Raw genomic sequence first — 24,680 nt, 5'->3', positions numbered from 1 at the left:
TATAATCTACATTTCCAGACTCATGTATTCAGTGTGTATACTTTAGGTTATGTTCACATGCGGCATTTTTGCAGCGGTTTTTTTTTCCCAGGAAAAGCTTTGTAAAATACCTGTTCGCATTTTCTTTTGCCCTATTCTTTACAATGGGTGAAAATCGCTTTCGGAATTGCTGCGTTGCAGATGTGAAAAAAACACTTTTGATGGTTCAAATCCACAAGGAAAAAAGTTAGGAGCGTGTGCCGATTTCAGAAATCGCATTCACTTTCCTGCTTTATTTTCCCGGGAAAAACTGTAGCCATGTGTGAACAAACCCTTACAGGGCCCAGGGTTGTGCTGCACTTGTTTCCTTGCTCTCTATAGCATTGCAGCCGCTGCAACCTGTCCGCTCGAGTCGTCACGTCTGATCGGTTTGTTTGCAGGTAAGTTTAGGAGATCCCTGATCCTCGGCTCTTATCCTCCATGTATCGGGGACTCTCCAGCCTTCTGTCTCGTTAATAAGCTTTGCTTAATGACTTCTGCACTGAGCTGTGTTAATTGCTTATTTTTCTTTTACAGTTTTTCCTCCTTTTTTGCCTATTTTTTTTTTTTGTGCACTAATTATTTGTAGCAGTTTCTCTTAATGGACTCATTCCCCGCCATTAGTTTTCATGCATATCATCTTAGTTAACGCTCAGGCGTTTTATCTGCAGAGTAATAATGGCCGCTCTCCTCGTGCTCGTTACTCGCTCGGATTGTACAGTATCTCCAAATTGGCTCCAACTACATATAAAGTTACAGCCGCGGTAACTGGAAACCCTTGGCTTTTCGTTTTCTGCCGTTTTCTGTATAGGGGTTGACATCCAACTTTTCCATAGTCCTGAAAGGCATTTTTACTGTGAGTTGTGTTGCAATAAATCCAAGTGCCGTAGGTAAGTTGGGCGATGGGTTTCTTCAACCACATTAAGTGTCTGTGTCTTGTCCTTCTAGGATGAGCAGCGGACGGAGGCTCGGAGGAAGAACCTGCTCATACTCATCATGCATTACATGCTGCAGGAGGGGTGGGTATTCTAGTGCCTCCATGTATATAGGGTATGATGTGATCCCATTCACGGAGGGGTTGTCCAACATTACGATGTCCCTACGGTAGGTCACTAATATTAGATCATTGGGGTCCAACACCCAGACTCTGGTACAGTGTGTCATTCCCTTACCGATCCGTATTGTAGTCCTGGAAAACAACTTTAAAGGGGTTTTCCCACAAACTAAAGTTAATTTTAATCAATAAATCTTGGAATAATAATAATTTCCACAATTGGATGTGTTTAAATAAAATGTTCCTGTGCTGAGATAATCTTATAAATGTGCCCCTGCTGTGTACTGTGTAATGGCTGTGTCTAACCGTGCAGGAACATGGTCTGATCATACCACATCTCCTGGGCAGGGGGGATGCAAAAGAGTATACAGACATTACAGCAGGGGATCAGAGCTGATTCTTTCTTTGAAGTAAAACATTGTTTAAAAACAGGCAGGGAAATGCTTTACTTCACAAAAAGAATCAGCTGTGATCCTGTGCTGTAATGTCTGTATACTCTTTTGCCCCCCCCCCTGTCCAGGAGATGTGGTATGATCAGACCATGTTCCTGCAGGGTCAGACACAGCCATTACACAGTACACAGCAGGGGCACATTTATAAGATTATCTCAGCACAGGAACATTTTATTTAAACACATCCAATTGTGGACATTATTATTATTTCAAGCTCACCTCCTCCTGTATAATGACTGATAACTCCTCTTTATACAGTAGATAACACAGGATCCACCATTCACAATAGGTGATGTCACAGCTCACCTCCTCCTCCTGTACAATGACTGATAACACCTCTATATACAGTAGATAACACAGGATCCACCATTCACAATAGTTGATGTCACAGCTCACCTCCTCCTCCTGTACAATGACTGATAACCTCTATATACAGTAGATAACACAGGATCCACCATTCACAATAGTTGATGTCACAGCTCACCTCCTCCTCCTGTACAATGACTGATAACCTCTATATACAGTAGATAACACAGGATCCACCATTCACAATAGTTGATGTCACAGCTCACCTCCTCCTTCTCCTGTACAATGACTAATAACACCTCTATATACAGTAGATAACACAGGATCCATCATTCACAGTAGGTGATGTCACAGCTCACCTCCTCCTCCTCCTGTACAATGACTGATAACACCTCTGTATCGAGTAGATAACACAGGATCCACCATTCACAATAGGTGATGTCACAGCTCACCTCCTCCTCTTGTGCAATGACTAATAACACCTCTATATACAGTAGATAACACAGGATCCACCATTCACAATAGGTGATGTCACAGCTCACCTCCTCCTCCTGTACAATGACTGATAACCTCTATATACAGTAGATAACACAGGATCCATCATTCACAGTGGCTGATGTCACAGCTCACCTCCTCCTCCTCCTGTACAATGTCCTTTGCCCACATCGGAGCATGAGCAGAAAATACATATATACCAGTTGATAAGCAACGTTTCGTTGTCTCTTGTCCTACGTCCATGTGACTGCTGAAAAGCACAGGAAGTACAAGTCTAATAGGAGGCTTAGCGACCAATGTGAAAATTGCAAGATTTCTGTATTTTTGTCCTTTTTTTATATAGATAGTGATCTAGAATAATGAAAAAAAAATAACATAAGAACCTGATTTAATCAGTAGTTTATTTTCTGATGACACATTCCCTTTAAATTTTTGCTTGCATTATGCTATATACAGAGATAGCAAATAAATAAAAAAGACAACGCGGCCTTCTTCTGTTTGACCGGCCACAATGATGAGTCACACCAGGTCAGCTAATCAAATGAAGAGCCGTGAGGGCCGTCAGGGGGTTCCTAGCGCCCCTGTCCTGTGGCTACAGATTACTGATGTGGCCAATGGACCGGGTCCTGGGAACTAATTCACACCAACTCTACTTATCACCAGTTTGGAGTTGCACTTTTTTATTTAAGAAAAGAGGAAATATTTAGAAAAATCAGCAATCTGTCTGAAGAGTCTGTTCCTTTAGGAAGGCATTAGGCTATGTTCACATGTTGCATTTTTGCTGCATTTTTTAATGCAAATTTTAAGCTGTGTTTTACAGTACCAGCAAAAGCTATGAGATTTCAGAAATCTCATTCACACACATTGGTTTTTTTCCTGACTGAATTGGAAAACTGCTGCGTTTTTGAAAGTTGCAGCATGTCACTTCTTGCAGCATTTTTTCACCCTAAGTGCAAAAACGCAGCAAAAAACGCAGGTATCAGGTTTTGCTGCATTTTTAGTGAAAAAAAGCAGGTACAGCAGCATGTGAAACCCATTTATTTTTGTGATTTTCACAAGTTTAACCCAAAACGTCTTGGTCTCCTCACCTGAGAATGGCAGTTAGGATTAGTACAGTTGAATTAAATTAGTGATGCGTGCAAAGTAAATATTGGCCGACTATGGTGTGAGGTTGAACAATACCTGATCAACTGAAGAGCTGACCAAAGTGTGAAAGTAAACAGTGTCCTACAAACTCAATGCTCTGCCAATGTTTTAGGTAAACTATTCCAAACCAATTCACCTCCCCCTGCTCTTACATTTGTAATAGTGTATTTTCTCATGAACTCGATGAACTCGTGAACTTTTTTGTTCAGAATAGTCACTACGTTTTCCAGACATAAAACTATTTTTCCATTAAATAATTTGATCAAATTGCCCTTTTTTTTCCCAAAAATGGTTTCACATATGTCTTGCATTGGTGACCTGTGTTCATGCTTCTGTGGTGGAAGCAAAGCTGAAATTTGGGATCCTGAAAAACAGCAAAACCTGCTTTTTGTAAGCAGCTTCTTTACTGCGAAGAGAGCAGGTTTTACCTGCAGAAAAAAACGTAGCAAAAACGCACCGTGTGAACATAGCCTAACTGTTGTGACTCCGTTTTGCAAATAGGTGACATTCTAAAAAAAAATTTTCAGGCAGATCAGACTTTAAGCAGCGCGGGTCAGTTTCCGATGGGGATCCATTACTGCTACTGTGAAATGTTGCAGACTTTTTGCTCTCAAATCTAGAAGGTGCTTTTTACTCCCACCCCCAAAAAAATCCTGTGTATCCTTATGCCGGTGTGCAGCACTCAACATTGCACAGCCATGGCAGTCATCTGAGCGATCATGTAGTAAAATACGTGTGAGCGTACCATTATGTTTCAGTCAAGGTTTATTGGGGTCCAGCCTGTTTAGCTCACAGATTGGGTACAATTGTAACAAACCTTCAGCAGTGAGAAATGTTGGGTCTGTAGAGGGGAAGGATGTAAATAAGACCGTTCTCATTCAGATACAGCAAGCAGAGATCTAAAAAAAAGTGGTGACGAATTGAAAGAAAATTGTGTCTCCCCCATAGTGAGAATGGGGGCAGGTTTTCCATGAATGTAGTGTTGGATCCATATGGTAAGTAAGCTAAAGAGCATTTACTCCCAAAATTACACTGACCCCGGGTTATTCACCTTTCTTTTAGTTACGTGGACTCGGCAAATGCCCTGGAGCAGGAAAGTAAACTAAGCCTGAGAAGATTTGAGGTCTGCGATAACATCGACCTGGAAACCATTCTCATGGAATATGAAAGCTACTATTTTGTCAAATTCCAGAAATACCCGAAAATCACCAAAAAAGTTGGAGAAACCGGTGAGTTTTACTGCAGCAGCAGCAACTGGAGCCAGCTTGGATCACTGCAGTTAGCTCGGATCACCGCAGTTAGCTCGGATTCAACTGTGTGGGTGTATATATACAGTGCCTACAAGTAGTATTCAACCCCCTGCAGATTTAGCTGGTTGACACATGCGGAATTAACTTGGCATTGTGACATTTGTACTGTAGATCAGCCTGGAAGTGGGAAATGCACTGCAGCAAATATTGTTTTGTTTTTTTTTTGTTTGTTTTTTAAAAACATTAAAAGTTAATTCAGAGTGTCATTTATTATTCAACCCCTCAAACCACAAGAATTCTGTTTGGTCCCCCTAAAGTATTAAGAAGTAGTTCAGGCACCAAGAATAATGAGCTTCACATGTGTGGATTAAAGATCTCTTTTGCCAGCCTTTTCTGACTATTTAAGACCCTCCCCAAACTTGTGAACAGCACTCAGACATGGTCAACATGGGAAAGACAAAGGAGCATTCCAAGGCCATCAGAGACAAGATCGTGGAGGGTCACAAGGCGGGCAAGGGGTACAAAACCCTTTCCAAGGAGTTGGGCCTACCTGTCTCCACTGTTGGGAGCATCATCCGTAAGTGGAAGGCTTATGGAACTACTGTTAGCCTTCCACGGCCTGGACAGCCTTTGAAAGTGTCCTCCCGTGCCGAGGCCAGGCTTGTCCGAAGAGTCAAGGCTAACCCAAGGACAACAAGGAAGGAGCTCCGGGAAGATCTCATGACAGTGGGGACATAGGTTTCAGTCAATACCATAAGTAACGTACTCCTCCGCAATGGTCTCCGTTCCAGACGAGCCCGTAAGGTACCTTTACTTTCAAAGCGTCATGTCAAGGCTCATCTACAGTTTGATCATGATCACTTGGAGGACTCTGAGACAGACTGGTTCAAGGTTCTATGGTCTGATGAGACCAAGATCGAGATCTTTGGTGCCAACCACACACGTGACGTTTGGAGACTGGATGGCACTGCATACGACCCCAAGAATACCATCCCTACAGTCAAGCATGGTGGTGGCAGCATCATGCTGTGGGGCTGTTTCTCAGCCAAGGGGCCTGGCCATCTGGTCCGCATCCATGGGAAGATGGATAGCACGGCCTACCTGGAGATTTTGGCCAAGAACCTCCGCTCCTCCATCATGGATCTTAAGATGGGTCGTAATTTCATCTTCCAACAAGACAACGACCCAAAGCACACAGCCAAGAAAACCAAGGCCTGGTTCAGGAGGGAAAAAGTCAAGGTGTTGGAGTGGCCTAGTCAGTCTCCTGACCTTAACCCAATTGAAAACTTGTGGAAGGAGCTCAAGAATAAAGTCCACATGAGACACCCAAAGAACCTAGATAACTTGGAGAAGATCTGCATGGAGGAGTGGGCCTAGATAACTCCACAGACCTGTGCCGGCCTGATCAGGTCTTATAAAAGACGATTATTAGCTGTAATTGCAAACAAGGGTTATTACACAAAATATTAAACATAGGGGTTGTATAATAATTGACCCACACTTTTATGTTTAAAATTTAATAAAATTCAACTGAGCAACATAACTTTTTGGTTTGTAAGATTTATGCTTCTGTTCATAAATCCTACTCTCGTTTGCAGTTTGAAGGCTCTAACTTATTTGCATCTTATCAAACCAGCTAAATCTGCAGGGGGTTGAATACTACTTGTAGGCACTGTATACAGTACAGACCAAAAGTTTGGACACACCTTCTCATTTAAAGATTTTTCTGTATCTTCATGACTATGAAAATTGTACATTCACACTGAAGGCATCAAAACTATGAATTAACACATGTGGAATTATATACTTAACAAAAAAGTGTGAAACAACTGAAAATATGTCTTATATTCTAGGTTCTTCAAAGTAGCCACCTTTTGCTTTGATGACTGCTTTGCACACTCTTGGCATTCTCTTGATGAGCTTCAAGAGGTAGTCACTGGAAATGGTCTTCCAACAATCTTGAAGGAGTTCCCAGAGATGCTTAGCACTTGTTGGACCTTTTGCCTTCACTCTGCGGTCCAGCTCACCCCAAACCATCTCGATTGGGTTCAGGTCTGGTGACTGTGGTGGCCAGGTCATCTGGCTTAGCACCCCATCACTCTCCCTCTTGGTCAAATAGCCCTTAAACAGCCTGGAGGTGTGTTTGGGGTCATTCTCCTGTTGAAAAATAAATGATGGTCCAACTAAACGCAAACCGGATGGAATAGCATGCCGCTGCAAGATGCTGTGGTAGCCATGCTGGTTCAGAATGCCTTCAATTTTGAATAAATCCCCAACAGTGTCACCAGCATAGCACCCCCACACCATCACACCTCCTCCTCCATGCTTCACGGTGGGAACCAGGCATGTAGAGTCCATCCGTTCACCTTTTCTGCATCACACAAAGACACGGTGGTTGGAACCAAAGATCTCAAATTTGGACTCATCAGACCAAAGCACAGATTTCCACTGGTCTAATGTCCATTCCTTGTGTTCTTTAGCCCAAACAAGTCTCTTCTGCTTGTTGCCTGTCCTTAGCAGTGGTTTCCTAGCAGCTATTTTACCATGAAGGCCTGCTGCACAAAGTCTCCTCTTAACAGTTGTTGTAGAGATGTGTCTGCTGCTAGAACTCTGTGTGGCATTGACCTGGTCTCTAATCTGAGCTGCTGTTAACCTGCGATTTCTGAGGCTGGTGACTCGGATAAACTTATCCTCAGAAGCAGAGGTGACTCTTGGTCTTCCTTTCTTGGGGCGGTCCTCATGTGAGCCAGTTTCTTTGAAGCGCTTGATGGTTTTTGCAACTGCACTTGGGGACACTTTCAAAGTTTTCCCAATTTTTCGGACTGACTGACCTTCATTTCTTAAAGTAATGATGGCCACTCGTTTTTCTTTACTTAGCAGCTTTTTTCTTGCCATAATACAAATTCTAACAGTCTGTTCAGTAGGCCTATCAGCTGTGTATCCACCAGACTGTATCCACCAGACTTCTGCACAACACAACTGATGGTCCGAACCCCATTTATAAGGCAAGAAATCCCACTTATTAAACCTGACAGGGCACACCTGTGAAGTGAAGACCATTTCCGGTGACTACCTCTTGAAGTTCATCAAGAGAATGCCAAGAGTGTGCAAAGCAGTCATCAAAGCAAAAGGTGGCTACTTTGAAGAACCTAGAATATAAGACATATTTTCAGTTGTTTCACACTTTTTTGTTAAGTATATAATTCCACATGTGTTAATTCATAGTTTTGATGCCTTCAGTGTGAAAGTACAATTTTCATAGTCATGAAAATACAGAAAAATCTTTAAATGAGAAGGTGTGTCCAAACTTTTGGTCTGTACTGTGTATATATATATATATATATATATATATATATATATATATATATATATATATATATAATGTGTATACGTGTATGTGTGTATATATAGACATATATATCTATATATACACCTATTAATCTTATCATAAATGTAACTTTTTTTTTCTTTTTAATAGATAGTAAAGTGTTCGCAAAGCCTCGAAGTGGAGGAAAACTGAGAAGGTAAATCTGCTCGTTGTGTCTTCTCCTGCTACATTACTCTTATACCGGGTTATATGTGTAGCTCAGTCACCGTATTCATATGTGCTAAAAGCAGCACAGAGTATTTTAGCAGGTGTGAAGTTGGGATAATTAGAAAAGGATTGGACATTACATTTCTCTCCCCCAGAACAGCCAGTAATTCCTCCCAGGGTCTGCCGAGAATCACCAACCATAATATCATCCATCGCCCAGTGTCCAGGACACACGCCAGGATGGCGGAGAAAGCATCAACCAGAGAGATCTCCAGACAGGTGGGGGGATCCGAAATCACGAGGGGGACGCTCTATATCCCGAGACTGCTGGGAAGTGTTGTTCTCCCTGTATATATCTGACATTCATGATCTTTACTGTTGGGCAATGGATAAATCAATTGGCTGAATGTTGCAGAGACTTTTTTTCTTTTTCAATTAATTTTTCAGATTCTAATTCTTGTCCCATTTTGCAGGAGAATGGTAGTTCCAGTCCTCCGGAGGTCTCGGATTTTGGCTTGAATGTTTCAGCTTTAAATAAAAATGGAGGGGAAGGTGTTTCACAACGAAGGGTCAGTACAATTCACACAAAGCAAGAGAATAAAAGAAAAGATTCAGAGATGCTGGGACCTCCAGCAGACGCCAAAATGAATGTATGTGCATGAGATGAACATGCCGTAAAAACGACTAGGATCCCTTGTCACAATATTAACCCCTTCACGACTTATGACGTATCAGATGATCGCAGCTTCTAGTCTCCTATGGAGACTATTGAAGCATGTAGAAAGTAGGGAAAAAAAATGTTTTAAAAAAATATAAAAAAAAAAATAAAAGTTCAAATTACCCCTCTCTTGCCCCATTCAAAATAAAATAATAATAAAAAAAATACACATATTTGGTATCGCCGCTTTCAGAAATGTCCGATCTATCAATATATAAAAATAATTAATCCGATCGATAAACGGCATAATGAGAAGAAAAAAAAAACGCCATAATTAAGTTTTTTTGGTTGCCATACCATACAATAACGGACGGTCAAAAAATTGTATCTATGTATACATGTTTGGTGTCTACGAACTCGTAATGACCTGGAGAATAATAATGGCAGGTCAGTTTTACCATATAGTGAACATGGTAAAAAAAAACAATTGTGGAATTGCACCTTTTTTTGCAATTTCACCACACTTGGAATTTTTTTCCGGTTTTCCAGTACATCATATGGTAAAGCCAATGGTGTCGTTCAAAAGTACATGTTGTCCTGCAAAAAACAAGTCCTAATACGACAATATTGACGGAAAAATAAAAAAGTTCTGACTCTGGGAAGAAGGGGAGCAAAAAGCGAAAAAATGGAAATTCGCAAGATTGTGAAGGGGTTAAAGGGGGCTTCCAAATCTATGTAAATATCCAGACGACAGGAGTTTCTCACAGCTGAGATTTTGCTACAAGTGTATCCAGTCTATGCAGTTTTTTAGTAAACCAGACAGCCGAGACTTCAGGATGACGTATTGGGCCACATTTACAAAGGAATTCTGGTGCAAAGTTTTTTTTTTTCATTATTTCAAGTTTTCAAAGTTTTGCCCCAAATAGACTGTCGCTGTGCGTCCTGCTTGACACATGTCCGAAATTGGATATAGTTAAGAAGAGTCGTAAGTTATTATCAGCATGTGCGGGTATTTGGTGCAAATTAATGGTAAGACAAGTAAGGAAGGTGTCAACTTCTACCAAGATGTGTCAAATCTATCGCGCCATGATCGCCACAGAGGGGCATTTTTAGATTGTCGGGGCTACATTACACTGTCTTACAACATTAGTAAATGTGACCCATTGCTGCTGCCCTGATACATTGTAGCAAACTATCAGAAGAGATGGAGAAGGGACACAAGTGTTAATGAATTCCAGTTTTTTATTCTGTCCCTTTGCCCCTGGTGTATAACCTTCACCCTCCCCCACACCGGTATATAACCTCTGGCTCTCCGCCCCCAGTGTATAACTCCCGGCCCCACCTCCCCCCCGGTGTATAACATCCATCCCCTCACCCCACCGGTGTATAACCTCCAGCCCCCCGCCATGCCATCTGCCTTTACTAACATTACAGAGCAGCTGGTGGTGCAGAGCTCCCTGATACCAGCGCGGTCCTGTAATCTGAGCCACCGGGGTAACAAGTCCATTTATGACGATTCTTCTCCTAAATCTTCCCCCATCACCTGTGAGTGATATTACTGAGAAGTGGAAGGAACCGCAGCAACTCAGCCACGAAGTGGAGACCCTGTAACTTTACAGATGGGGGGGCCGAGTGCTGAGGAGCAGAGGGCAGAAAAGTCACCACCGCTCCGCTGACCCCATAACTGCAGAGTCCAGACCTCCTCTGGTATAACACCAGCACAAACACTGCGCCCCCGCTGGGACCTTCATGGCCGAGCAGCTGCCGAGCGTCGGATGGAGTGGTGTAAAGCCGCCACCACTGGACTCTGGAGGAGACGTGTTCTGTGCAGTGACGGATCACACTTCTCTGCGTCTGATGGAGGAGTCTGGGTTTGGTGAAGGAGAACGTTCCCCCTTGACTGCACTGTGGCCCCTGTACAGATGATGGAGGAGGATAATGCTCTGGGCTGTTATCAGGGGGCGGCCTCGGCTCCTTAGCTCCAGTGAAGGGAAATCTTAATCTTCAGCACAAGACATTGTGGACAATTGTAGCCTCCAGCTTTGTGGGAACAGTTTGGGGTTCACCCTTTTCTGTTCCCCATGACTGAGCCCAGTGCACAAGCTCCATACAGTCATGGGGGAGAACATGAGCGGCCGCAGAGGCCGGACCTCAGCCCCATCCTATAATGGAGATTGTGAGCCCGGCCTCCCCCCAACATCAGGGTCTCACCCCACTAATGATCTTCTGGATGAAGGGGCAAAATTTTCCCAAATCTTGTATAAATCCTCCCCAGAAGAGCGGGAGCCATTATATCTGCAGAGGGGAAGACTCCATATTAATGTCTATGGTGGATGTAGGACGGGAGGTCAGGAAAGCTCCTGGAGGGGGATGTGGAAGGGGCACATACTTTTGCACACACAGTATATGGGGTCTTTTATAGCTTTACAACACTACCCTGCCTTTTACAATGGTTCACAATGTTCCCTTCTACAATAATTAGATTTTATTTTCATGCCATTGGATAATCCTTCTGGAGAGATGGAGAGGATACAATTTACACATCGTTGTACTCGTTTCTCTTTATGATTTATGTTTTGTGAATTGTACAGGGACAGATCATTGACTTTCGTGGAATGATCCAGGATGCAATAAAGGGGGCGTCCAACGAAATCGCAATGAACACCCTGAACTACAATCCTGACCCTTCTGTAAGTGGCACTGTCGGATTATACATTGTATGGGACAATTTATAGGACCTGACGTTGTCGATCATCGGCTTGTGGAAAAAGTGGCAGCGATCGACCGATGAACGAACAAACCGACCATTCTTTATGTGACCTAAATTATTTGCCCAAACTGTAAAACTTATGTATATGTATATATTTTTTTTCCCTTAAATTCTTTATTTTTTTTTAAACTTTCAACATAAGTGACCGCTCAATAATCATGATAAAATATGGCGTAGAATAAGGACTATACAGATATACAAAGCACTTTTATAAACCTCTTTACACATTTTTTAATAATTTATCTGAATTACAGATAGGAGTAACTTTTTAATTTCCTAGGAAAGATTACTGAAGCCGGTCAGCACATTTTTCGGTGCCAATAGTGAGATGAGAGAATTGGCTGCGGTGATAAGTCGAGTGAGTTTATACTTTTTTTTTCTTGTTTTTAAAGAGTTAGATAGAAGTGTATATACTGATATGTAATGTATATACAATATTGTGCAGGTACTGATACAGTAAACTCAGCTACCATAAAAGTGACATTACAAATGTATTCAATCATGATGGGTCTATGGGCAGATCCCTTTAAATTGAATCATCTGATATTGCTCCATTTAAAGGGGTTATCCAGGATTATTTTTTTCCTTACAGGGCTAAGCACTTCTCATCAGGTAGCTGCTATCTCATATCTCAGAGAGGTCACAGGCTAACCAGGTCCCTAGAAATAGTCTATCCCTGTCCCCCGGATTACTCCTGAAGGTGGAGACTCTGGGTTCTCGTGCCTTGCTATGCGCCTATATCAGCCCTAATCTGTCCCCTTCCCCACCCAGGGTAGTGGGAAGCTCAATGGTATAGGAATACATTAACCAGACAAACAAGGGAAGACGCACAGAGAAAAATGAAAATAACAATCATACAAAATACACTCACCAAACAGAGTGGGACACATGGGAGTTAAAGGAAGGAGAAACGAAATAGGAGAGGATGAGGATGTGCACACAAACAAAACCTCAAGCAACCATCTCCTGAACAAATCTCCAAACGCCAACTCCAACCACGAACTACACCTCTAACTCCAAAACCAGGCAGTAAGAACTAACACTGGCAATCCCTCTGTGCCAGAGACGAGCATATATAGCAGAGAGGAGTGGCTAACACTGAACAGCTGAGACAATCCAGAATGAAAAGCTCCAGGAAATCAACTGAACTGATTAACCCTTGCACTGACAGCAAAGAAAAAACCTGCACTATTTAATAAGATGGTGAAGTACTTCTAACCAGTGCAGGACTGTGTGAAACCAGATGCAGCGATCCTCTGGCCTCTCTCTGACGCGGTATCCCTGTGACAATATGATTCCCTGCAGTGGGTCTTCTCTTACTGTTTCTTATCTGTTTAGGACATATATCTGCAGAACCCCAATGTTCGGTGGGACGACATTATCGGGCTGGATGCAGCGAAGCGATTAGTGAAGGAGGCAGTGGTGTATCCTATAAGAGTGAGAAAATGGCACAATCCTTTGTATCACTTCTGCATGATTACAGTCATTAGAAAATCATTTATTTGTATTCTTCTCGCAGTACCCGCAGCTCTTCACTGGGATTCTGTCTCCTTGGAAGGGGCTCCTGCTATACGGCCCGCCGGGTAAAGGAATCGTTCACCAGCCCAATATCACCGAACACCTTGTAGCACGTCTACAGGGAAAACTGAGGAGAGTAGGGATGTACCCCCATCCTTATTACAGCAAGAACAGCCAAAGTATATGACTTTGCCCCTTCAGCAGATGACGGGGGAAGTAAAGAAGGATCAGGCATGTCGGATTAAGACATGTCAGTTCTAAAAGGGGCAAAAAGAAAAGTTTCCCAAACTCCTGGGAAAGTTTACTTTCTGCCTGGACAATCCCTTTAAACGCTATAATCCACCAGCAGGGGTGTCTGGAAGTGACTTATTCTCCTCTCCCTATTAAGTACATATGCTTAGTTGGGTGAACTGAGCCTTCATGTGTTCGGATTGGAAGGGGCGAGGTCTTCAGCCAAACGAATGTAACCATGTCCTAAACGGATCGCAGACAGCAATTATTCTATGTGACATGACTTTCCTGAATACGGGAACCTGATATCAGTACCGTAACGTTATAGGTCTGTTTTATCTGATGCGTTTCAGGCACTGGAAAGACCTTGCTGGCTAAAGCCGTGGCCACAGAATGTAACACCACATTTTTCAATATTTCTGCATCTACAATCGTTAGCAAGTGGAGAGGAGATTCGGAGAAACTAGTGCGGGTAAGAACGTTGATGGTCTTCATTATCCTCTTATTATTTGCTGATACATACATTTATACTATTGCAGCAGTATATTCCCAGCAATGAAAATATATTGAAATCACTCCATACAGTTTGTAAGCCCCTCATACACTTTACATAGCCATCGTTCAGCCTTGTAACGCTATTGACGGTGCCCCTGCATGGTTCCTCTTACCCCTCCATGCAGGGACGCTGGCATACTCACCGCCCCAGCCGCGCAGCATGCTCCCTGACGTGCTCCTTGTCTCCATGAGTTGTGCGGGCCGCAGTTCCTTTTAGCGCGCTCCCCTGCTCTTAAAGGGGCATCGAGCCTATATAGGTAAATGCCCCCAGCCAATGGCTGGGAGGCATTTTGTATAAGAGTGCACCTGCAAGATGGCTCCCAGCCAATAGCTGGGAGGTATCTTGTTTAATAAACACTTACTAGGTACCAAGCAACTGTGACTCATTATGTAGTGTGCAGTCTTCTACTGAGTTGTGAGGTCCCCTTGTCCTTGTGCGGCCAGTCCCGAACCCGAAGTCCTTGGTCATTGTGCGGCCAGTCCTGAACCCCATCCCCTGGTCCATGTGCGGCCAGTCCCGAACCTGAAGTCCCTGGTTATTGATCGGCCAGTCCTGAACCCAGTCCGTGTGCGGCCAGTCCTGAACCCGGTGCGTATGCGGCCAGTCCCTGGATCAGTATCCGAGACCCATGTGTCTGAACTTGTGCCTATCCGAGTACCCCGTATATCCAGACTGCTACAACCAGTCTCCGAATCAGCCCTGTCTGAGTCTCCGTGTCAGTAACTGTTCTACCCATGGATCCTGAACCTAGTAGTCTGAAAGGAGCCCGAGTCTGTCAGTAACCATTCCACAGAGGATCCAGAACCTATCTGTGTCTGTGTATCTCATCCCTGGGGTTAGCCGCTGCAGTAACGGGAACTGCCAGGAGTGGTACCTACAGCTCAGCCTGACCACCATCAGGAGCTCCAGTGAACACCAGGTAGCCGCTTAGCTACGCCCCTTCCTAGGTAAGCCCGACCCCCGTGGCACAGTGGATCCACGAAACCACGTGCTCCACCTGAGTGCGTAACAAGCCGGCAGCTATCCTCCCCGACTCTCTGCTGGCCGAGCGCTCTCACGTTCTCTAAGAGAGAGCTACTGCGGACGCGGATTATCTCTCAGAGACTAATAAGATCAGCAGTCCGAATTCGGACATGCCAGATCCTTCTGACCCCCAATATCATCTGTCGGGGGGACAGGCAGCAGATCCGCATCCAAATTAGATTGATTGATATTTTCTTAATTTACTATACATAAAAAAACGTTATTAGTCCACACTTTATCTACTACAATTCCTAATAAAAATTATTATTTTTTTTTTACGTCCAGGTTTTATTCGAACTTGCCCGATACCATGCTCCGTCCACCATCTTCCTTGATGAACTTGAATCTGTGATGAGCCAGAGAGGAGCTGGACCGGGGTAAGTAGAAGCCTAGCCGCCCCCATACACATCAGAAGAAAATGGATCGATGATCTACAGACGGAGCCAATAATGCAGCCAGCGTTTATTATTAGCCCCAAAAAATCCAATGTTTCCTCCTGGAGTTTAAAATAATGACTGTTCACCGGTCAAGACCTATAATCATTGATTTCACATCCGAAGGCAGTTTTTACTGACTTAGGATGAATTTGGGCTCTTCCCATTCGCTTTGGGATTTCTGCACCGCAGATCTGCAGCGGCTGACAGTGCAGTACAGGTTGTGAATACCCTTATATTTTTTATTATTATTATTATTTTTATTTTATTAGTAGTTTTATGGTGTATATTTAAATTTTAAAAGGGGTTGAAAAACCTGAATGCTTTCTTTCAGAAATAGCGCCGCCCATGACCACTGGTTGCGTGTGATATTGCAACTCTGCTCTAATTCACTCCTGTGAAGTCGAGATACAAAATCGCTACTCGTGATGGAAAGATGTTTTAAAACCTTTTTTTTTTTTTTTTTTTAAGTTTTAGTTTTAGCAAAACAATTTTTTTAAATGATCCTACTAATACCAGCAGGATGTCACCACTTACAGGGGATTTTCTAAGATCGGAAAGTAAAAAAAAAAAAAAATTGGCAGTGCTATAAAATAAAAGAACGATAAATTTCTTGCGTGACATTTTTTTTTTTTCTTTTTCCCGACAGAGGAGAACACGAGGGAAGTCGCAGGATGAAGACAGAATTACTAGTTCAGATGGACGGCTTGTCCCGATCAGACGACCTGGTATTCGTTCTCGCCGCCTCCAATCTCCCTTGGTGAGAGATGAGGACGATCCGCAGAAAGGGCCTTAGTTTTGCTTAAAACATTTAAAGATTAATTGTGAGCTCTTCCCTCTAATGTTTATTCCTCGGAATAAAATATAATCTGTAATAACCTGCGGCCATATGCCAGTATTTACCGAGCCTCCACCAACTCCACAGCCAAGTTATTTACTACGGTTTATGCTGAGAAGGGTTTTAACTTCCAAGTGTAAAGTACTTAAAGCTGCAGAAGTCCGGGCTAAATGTGGCCCTGGCTGTAATCTGATTTATAGCCATGTGCATATGTGAGATCTGATCATCTACAACCCTCATCATCTCTCTGTAATCTTATGGGTCAAATATACTTCTATATAAGCAGCGCAGGGACGTCATCTCCAAACATAAACTATTGGGGCCATGCAAAAAAAAAAAAAAATACTCAATTCTGACTTTCTCAAAAGTAATTTTTTGGCATTAGGACTCATAGGTGTAATACCCAAACGCTCAAAAGACTCAATATATGAACAGCAAAGGGATTTTTTTTACAATGGAGATGAATAGGAAGAGACTTTTTATTTTTGTGCAATTTTACATGTTTTTTGAAGCAGAAAAAAAATGTTAAAAAAAAAAAAAAATACTCAGATACTGACAGTAGCATTGAAGTGGTGCAATCAGGGTGACGTGCCATTTTGAGCGCGCGCCGTTGGTTCCCTTCCACCCTTGCGATGCGATTAGAGTGCTGCTGGCTTACCGTGGCAGGTGGGGGGCGGGGGGATCTGCTTGAAGACCCCCTATGGCTGCCATCTTTGTGCTGCTATGAAGCTGACTGCAGAGATGGTTATTTTGTGTATATACTGCAATGCTACAGTAGAAAAATACATCAAATTATGGTTCAAGTCCCCCAGAGGGACTAAAAAAAAAAGATAAAAAGTTTGGTTTGACTTTAAAAATAAAAAAAAAGCCATTTCGTCATCACCGTTTCTGCAAACATGTGATCTATGAAAATATAAAATTAAGCTGTATAGTGAACGTAAAGCAAAAAAAAAAATGAAATGCCATTTTATTTTTTTTCAGTTCTCCAGAATGCATTTAAAAAAAGCAATTAAAACATTGTACGTAATCACAAAAAGTTATCAATAAAAGATATAGGTTGTTATGTAAAACACAAGCCCTCGCACGCTCCAACAATGCAAGAATAAAAATAAAAATGTTACGGGTCTCACAAAATGGAGACACAAATCCAAATGTATTTTTTTTTTATTTTTTTTACAAATTTCTTAAATATTTTTAATCACTAAAATATATCTGTATAATATCTATTTATATATATGTATATAATCTATCTACTTAATATATATATTATGTATATAATAATATAATATATATCTAATATAATAAATTATCTATATAATAATATAATATATAAACTATATATATAGATAGATAGATATATCTGTATAATATTGTCGCCTTGACCGTACTGACCTGGAGAATCCTATTACCAGGTTATTTTCACTACTTAGTGTATGTGGCCTCTATGCAGCATATCGACATCCATGCCGGTATTAACAATGTCTTTGTTAGGGAGCTGGATTACGCCATGTTAAGGAGGCTGGAGAAGAGGATTTTGGTGGATTTGCCCTGTAAAGAAGCTCGAGAGTCAATGATCCAGCAATGGCTGCCACCAGTGAATAATAGCGGAGGGGTGGAACTGAGAACTGAGTTGGAGTACAGCATGCTGGGAGAGGTAAATGCAGAGTATATTTGACTACTGTATATATACATTGTTGCTTTTTTGTTGTTTTTTAGCTGCTTTATCTTGTACTAATTTTAAGCTGTATTTGCACTTTCTTCTCCATTCACACCCAAAACATAAAAGTTCTGCAGGTCACTACTTAGATGGAATCTGTAGGTTACCCCTTGGAAAGTGCTGGTTCTGAATGTGGAGATGCAGCCGGTGTAGGGAGTCGTACGAATAATAATAATAATAATAATAATAGTCACTGGGGAAAACAAATATACAAAGTAGCTCTCCAGAGGAGGAAGGAAGCGGCAATCCAGAGAGAGAAATAGAGAGCGAGAAAGAAAAAGAAAGGGAGAAAGGAGAAAAAAAAAAGTGAAAGAGACAATGGAGCGGGGTGATCTCTGGCAGTCACATAGACAACAGAGCGGAGGCGATCTCTGGCAGTCACATAGACAACAGAGCAGAGGTGATCTCTGGCAGTCCCATAGACAACAGAGCAGAGGCGATCTCTGGCAGTCCCATAGACAACAGAGCGGAGGCGATCTCTGGCAGTCCCATAGACAACAGAGCGGAGGCGATCTCTGGCAGTCCCATAGACAACAGAGCAGAGGCGATCTCTGGCAGTCACATAGACAACAGAGCAGAGGTGATCTCTGGCAGTCCCATAGACAACAGAGCAGAGGCGATCTCTGGCAGTCCCATAGACAACAGAGCGGAGGCGATCTCTGGCAGTCCCATAGACAACAGAGCAGAGGCGATCTCTGGCAGTCCCATAGACAACAGAGCAGAGGTGATCTCTGGCAGTCCCATAGACAACAGAGCGGAGGCGATCTCTGGCAGTCCCATAGACAACAGAGCGGAGGCAATCTCTGGCAGTCCCATAGACAACAGAGCGGAGGCAATCTCTGGCAGTCCCATAGACAACAGAGCGGAGGCGATCTCTGGCAGTCCCATAGACAACAGAGCGGAGGCGATCTCTGGCAGTCCCATAGACAACAGAGCGGAGGCGATCTCTGGCAGTCCCATAGACAACAGAGCGGAGGTGATCTCTGGCAGTCCCATAGACAACAGAGCGGAGGCGATCTCTGGCAGTCCCATAGACAACAGAGCGGAGGTGATCTCTGGCAGTCCCATAGACAACAGAGCAGAGGCGATCTCTGGCAGTCCCATAGACAACAGAGCGGAGGCGATCTCTGGCAGTCCCATAGACAACAGAGCGGGGTGATCTCTGGCAGTCCCATGGACAACAGAGCAGAGGTGATCTCTGGCAGTCCCATAGACAACAGAGCGGAGGCGATCTCTGGCAGTCCCATGGACAACAGAGCAGAGGTGATCTCTGGCAGTCCCATAGACAACAGAGCGGAGGCGATCTCTGGCAGTCCCATAGACAACAGAGCAGAGGTGATCTCTGGCAGTCCCATAGACAATAGAGCGGAGGCGATCTCTGGCAGTCCCATAGACAACAGAGCAGAGGTGATCTCTGGCAGTCCCATAGACAATAGAGCGGAGGCGATCTCTGGCAGTCCCATAGACAACAGAGTGGAGGTGATCTCTGGCAGTCACATAGACAACAGAGCAGAGGTGATCTCTGGCAGTCCCATAGACAACAGAGCGGAGGCGATCTCTGGCAGTCACATAGACAACAGAGCAGAGGTGATCTCTGGCAGTCCCATAGACAACAGAGCGGAGGCGATCTCTGGCAGTCCCATAGACAATAGAGTGGAGGCAATCTCTGGCAGTCCCATAGACAACAGAGCGAAGGTGATCTCTGGCAGTCCCATAGACAACAGAGCGGAGGTGATCTCTGGCAGTCACATAGACAACAGAGCAGAGGTGATCTCTGGCAGTCACATAGACAACAGAGCGGAGGTGATCTCTGGCAGTCACATAGACAACGGAGCAGTGGCGATCTCTGGCAGTCCCATAGACAACGGAGCGGGGTGATCTCTGGCAGTCACAAAGACAACAGAGCGGGGTGATCTCTGGCAGTCACATAGACAACAGAGCGGGGTGATCTCTGGCAGTCACATAGACAACAGAGCAGAGGTGATCTCTGGCAGTCACATAGACAACAGAGCGGGGTGATCTCTGGCAGTCACATAGACAACAGAGCGGGGTGATCTCTGGCAGTCACATAGACAACAGAGCAGAGGTGATCTCTGGCAGTCACATAGACAACAGAGCGGGGTGATCTCTGGCAGTCCCATAGACAACGGAGCAGTGGCGATCTCTGGCAGTCCCATAGACAACGGAGCGGGGTGATCTCTGGCAGTCACATAGACAACAGAGCGGGGTGATCTCTGGCAGTCCCATAGATAACAGAGCGGAGGCGATCTCCGGCAGTCCCATAGACAACAGAGCAGAGGTGATCTCTGGCAGTCCCATAGACAACAGAGCGGAGGCGATCTCCAGCAGTCCCATAGACAACAGAGCGGAGGCGATCTCCGGCAGTCCCATAGACAATGGATCGTTGACGAGAAAGTTACACCCCCATTAAATATGTGGCAACATAGCCTTAAAATCGAAAATTTGTAGTTACATAAAAATGTGTACGCCGTATGCCATGACTAACACCGGCCGTTGCTGCGGTGAGTGGTCCGGTCCCGTGCAGGACGTTTCTTACTTTGCTCTTCCGTCCTGTGTGCAGGAGACTGACGGTTACTCCGGATCAGACATTAAGCTGGTGTGTAAAGAAGCCGCCATGAGGCCGGTTAGGAAAGTCTTCCACGCTCTGGAGAATCACCAACAAGGTAACTGTTTGGGGTGGGGAGCAGTAAAGTGGATTTTCTGAGAGCTTGTGTATATGACACGACTTTGGTGTTTGGGCAGTATGCACACTGGATTTACCACGATTATGACAATTGTTCCAAAAACTGCAACATGAACAGCAGCAAAAGCCAATACACCTATAGTACGCCGGGCGGAGGAGACTTCTGCTATTATACTCAGTCTGCAGACATTTCCTGCCATAGCCCATAGGTTTAACTCCTGCCTGTTCTCTGGCGCCAACTTCAGTCCATTAAGATCCATCACTGTGACAAACCTCTAATCTGCAAACTGTCAGCAAAGGAAATGAAAGCCAGAGGTGACACCAAAGAATCAGTGGGCTGTCACCAGCAGGCACAGCATCGGTCACCGGCAGGCACGGCTTCGGTGGCCGGACACCGGCAGGCACGGCTTCGGTGGCCGGACACCGGCAGGCACAGCTTCGGTCATCGACAGGCACGGCTTTGGTCGCCGGACACCGGCAGGCACGGCTTTGGTCGCCGGACACCGGCAGGCACGGCTTTGGTCGCCGGACACCGGCAGGCATGGATTTGGTCGCCGGACACCGGCAGGCACTGATTATATCTTTAAAAAATTTGAGGCGCCATAATGTTTCACTTCACAGCTTTTCTTCCATCCTTAAAAATAACGTTCTCCATGCAGTGAAGCGTTCTGGTGCGATATAAATGATTCTTTAGGCTTAGTGTGAGGCCAAAACTAAGGAAGCACGGAGGTCTGCTAATGGTGTAAAGGATTCCTGCCATAGGCGGGCGGACACTAACTCTGAGTTTACTTCCTCCAGGGAGCCAGGACCTGCCATTTATTCATCTGGACACAGTGACCACATCCGATTTTCTTGAAGTTTTAGCACATACAAAGCCATCAGCAAAAAGTCTGGCCGAAAAATATAACGCCTGGCAAAGGGAGTTTGAGTCTGTGTGAGAAAGGAAAAGAGACGCTGGTGGCCACCACCACCGCTGCACCGCTCCGGGAACAGACTGCCCCCCGCCATACAGCCTGTGACCTGGACGCCAGGCACGAGGCTTCTTACTCCGTTTATGTCACATTTTGCACTGTATTAACTATTTAAAGAAAAAGCAACATGAAATAAAGTGTTATTATTTTACTAATGCACCAGGGATGAATTTACAAGCAGGAAATGAGTTGGCACCAGATTTGATCCAACGGTGCTGATGCCAGGGTGGTAGAGGCCGGCAATGTGGTGTTAACAGGCATGTGAGTAATGGGAGATTGTGCCGGCCGAGGAGCGCCCAGAACTCGCGCCTTTCTTTCACACTGATTTGTCGGGTTTGATCCTGTTCAGTTTAGCTCTACCCCTAAAGTCTAATCGTTACCGATCTCCCCGTCCACGGTCACCAGATTAGTGCAAGATGCTGTCAATCATTGCCACTGCGCAGGGGGAGCATGCACACAGTAGTGTAACTGCCATATGCAAGGAGGAGAGACATGGCTTCTTCTCCATAGTTGGGCATGCTCAACTATGATTGACTGCAGTCTCCGAGAAAACTTGTGGTCATATATAGTGTTAGTCAACTGCTTGTAAGCGGGGGGACAACTTTATTATTATGATGAGAACCCCCTGTAGGCTGTGACTCCCCAAAGATTGCTAGGCGTCGCTGCTATCACCGCAGCGCAGTACAAAGGAATGGGGTCACATTGTGATGAGCAAGACGCAAAAATCCCAATTGTGTGCAGCATTCAATTCTATTGCTCTGCAAAATAGCAGCGACACCTAGCGATCTCCGGTCGCACGACGTGTAGCGGCCAAAGTCACCGTGTAGCCTCATCCTTAACCGTATCTTCAGTGGTTCACGTTTCTAATCCATAATTTTTAAAAATGAGAGGTCAATGCCGTGTCACTCGCAAGTAGGAGGAGACTCGAATTAAGTTCTCCTTGCTGAGATAGGAAGCTGTTGTAACTAGCTGGCTAATGAAGTCCTGTGATTACAGCAGCATCAGCACCTTTCTCTGTCATATGGAGGAGAAGAGCATATTGTAATGTGTGAGGAGGCTTGAATTAAGTTCTCCTTGCTGAGATAGGAAGCTGTTGTAACTAGCGGGCTAATGAAGTCCTGTGATTACAGCAGCATCAGCACCTTTCTCTATAATATGGAGGAAGAGAGCATATTGTAATGTGTGAGGAGGCTTGAATTAAGTTCTCCTTGCTGAGATAGGAAGCTGTTGTAACTAGCTGGCTAATGAAGTCCTGTGATTACAGCAGCATCAGCACCTTTCTCTGTCACATTGTAACAAGTGTGAGCAGCCTTGTAGAGATGGTGACCCTGACACTGTATGTGTAACATGGCAGACGATGATGACAACAGCCCTGTTAGTGAAGACGGAGCGCTCTGCAGCACTAACAACATAACGACGGAGGAAAACACTTTACAAGTGAATCGTACATGAAGACAGGAAAGACATTTTTTAATACAGTAATGCCCTGAGGTCAGGAAGGCTATGTCCGCCATCAGATCAATATTTTCGGGGACGGCATAGTGCGGGTTCCTCTAACGGCTTGCTCCATGTTGCATTGCATCGATGTGCGATCCTGACAGTCCGCCGCGCTCCTCTCCTGCACAGTAATCTCACCGCGTCCTCACAGCAGATTCTTCAGTATGTGATCCACAGCCTGCGGGAAGCTGGCACAGGTCAGGTGAGGCGCGGGGGTGATTTTGGACTCATCGCCTATCCTGTACTTCCCTGTGAAGCAGACGAGACAGAAAATGTCAAAGTACAACTCCCAGCATGGTTACCGGATGTCTCAAGAGGCTGGAGCTCGGGGGGTGTCTGCCAATGAGCAGTAACCCAGACATCTGGTTAATCCTAAAAAAAAAAGCCCCCAAGAGGTGTAGATTATATTCTGTCCTTGCTATAAAGCAGATGTGACTCAAGCCTGGGATTTAGTCTGGTAATGATCTAAACAAGCAGAGCTGCAGTGTAAAGCATGAGGGAGGATCAAACAGCCTCTAATGAAACAAGAGGTATATATGAGGCAGACCTAAGAATGTAACAGATACATACCAGTTTTTACTAGTATCCCCAGCATGCCAGTGTCCTGTGCACCCCCAATATCATCTCTGCAGTCCTGTATGGAAAGGAAAAAAAATCCATATAGTAAACCTGTATTTTATACCTGAGATATTTATCTAGGATCATAGTAAGTCCCGTCCCACCAGAGGCTGAGATGCAAAACGTGGTCGGCCCTAAAGACCCCAATCATGACCTCCCAGTGTGGAGGGATCACGATCAGACGATGTCATCGCGCTCGCACAGGCCTGGCGCACGGCTGCTGAATCCTAAGGCCATGTTCCCATGTAGCGTAAATGCTGTGTTACTTCCATTTTTTGTGCAAAAAATCTGCGTTTAAAGGGGTATTCCCATCTCCAAGATCCTATCCCAATATGTAGTAGGTGTAATAATAATAATATTAGCAAATACCTACAATTAGAAATGTATTCGCTATGTCACTTACCCCATGTGCAGGGCATAGGTATCACCATGGTTACGGCCACTCTTATAATGACGGTTAGTTAATTGTTAGTGGTTGTAACCATGGATATCTAAGCTACTAGAATACCCTGCACATGGGGTAAGCGACATAGAAAAGTAGTATAGTTCTTCTGATTCGCTATGTCGTTTACTCCATGTGCAGGGCACTGCATTCTTAGTGGTTGCAACCATGGATATCTAAGCTACTGCAGAGCCCTGTACATGAGGTTAGTGACATAGTGAATCAGAAGAACTATACTACATTTCTAATTGGAGGTATTTGCCAATATTATTATTATTATTATTATTAAATCTACTACATATTGGGATAGGATCCTGGAGATGGGAATACCCCCTTCAATGTTCCAAGCAAAGTGGATGTGATTTCATTAAAATTCATGCCCACTCCGTGTTACGTCGCTGTTAAACTCTGCTGTTTTTTTTTTTGCTTTTTTTCTGTGTAAATCTA

At 44.2% G+C, this 24,680-nt stretch overlaps 2 protein-coding genes across 4 annotated transcripts in view; one reads left to right on the top strand and one right to left on the bottom strand.

Annotated features, from left to right (window-relative positions):
* KATNAL2 (katanin catalytic subunit A1 like 2) overlaps positions 1 to 21,827 on the top strand; it is a 35,328-nt gene extending 13,501 nt beyond the window's left edge. For all 3 annotated transcript variants that reach the window (XM_073680536.1, XM_073680554.1, XM_073680545.1), the window contains 15 exons: positions 967 to 1,037; positions 4,534 to 4,700; positions 8,200 to 8,245; positions 8,412 to 8,535; positions 8,730 to 8,825; positions 11,506 to 11,604; positions 11,965 to 12,042; positions 13,023 to 13,121; positions 13,204 to 13,267; positions 13,787 to 13,905; positions 15,298 to 15,389; positions 16,096 to 16,206; positions 17,776 to 17,938; positions 20,583 to 20,685; positions 21,504 to 21,827. In XM_073680536.1, the coding sequence (XP_073536637.1) occupies positions 967 to 1,037; positions 4,534 to 4,700; positions 8,200 to 8,245; positions 8,412 to 8,535; positions 8,730 to 8,825; positions 11,506 to 11,604; positions 11,965 to 12,042; positions 13,023 to 13,121; positions 13,204 to 13,267; positions 13,787 to 13,905; positions 15,298 to 15,389; positions 16,096 to 16,206; positions 17,776 to 17,938; positions 20,583 to 20,685; positions 21,504 to 21,643 (1,572 nt within the window). In that variant the 3' untranslated portion in view covers positions 21,644 to 21,827. The remainder of the gene's footprint in view (positions 1 to 966; positions 1,038 to 4,533; positions 4,701 to 8,199; positions 8,246 to 8,411; positions 8,536 to 8,729; positions 8,826 to 11,505; positions 11,605 to 11,964; positions 12,043 to 13,022; positions 13,122 to 13,203; positions 13,268 to 13,786; positions 13,906 to 15,297; positions 15,390 to 16,095; positions 16,207 to 17,775; positions 17,939 to 20,582; positions 20,686 to 21,503) is intronic.
* A 1,346-nt stretch (positions 21,828 to 23,173) lies between these two features.
* Positions 23,174 to 24,680, bottom strand: part of HDHD2 (haloacid dehalogenase like hydrolase domain containing 2) — a 41,510-nt gene continuing 40,003 nt past the window's right edge. Inside the window, exons 6-7 of the mRNA XM_073680567.1 lie at positions 23,744 to 23,807; positions 23,174 to 23,422 (exon numbers count right to left, since the gene is read on the bottom strand). Coding sequence (XP_073536668.1) covers positions 23,319 to 23,422; positions 23,744 to 23,807 — 168 coding nt within the window. The 3' untranslated portion in view covers positions 23,174 to 23,318. The remainder of the gene's footprint in view (positions 23,423 to 23,743; positions 23,808 to 24,680) is intronic.

This window comes from Phyllobates terribilis, unplaced genomic scaffold (genome assembly GCF_046119375.1).
Source record: "Phyllobates terribilis strain yellow unplaced genomic scaffold, ASM4611937v1 Scaffold_1__5_contigs__length_1240528914, whole genome shotgun sequence".
NCBI lineage: Eukaryota > Metazoa > Chordata > Amphibia > Anura > Dendrobatidae > Phyllobates > Phyllobates terribilis.
The sequence above is the reverse complement of the archived record's forward strand: the minus strand, read 5'-3'. Positions and strand labels throughout refer to the sequence as shown.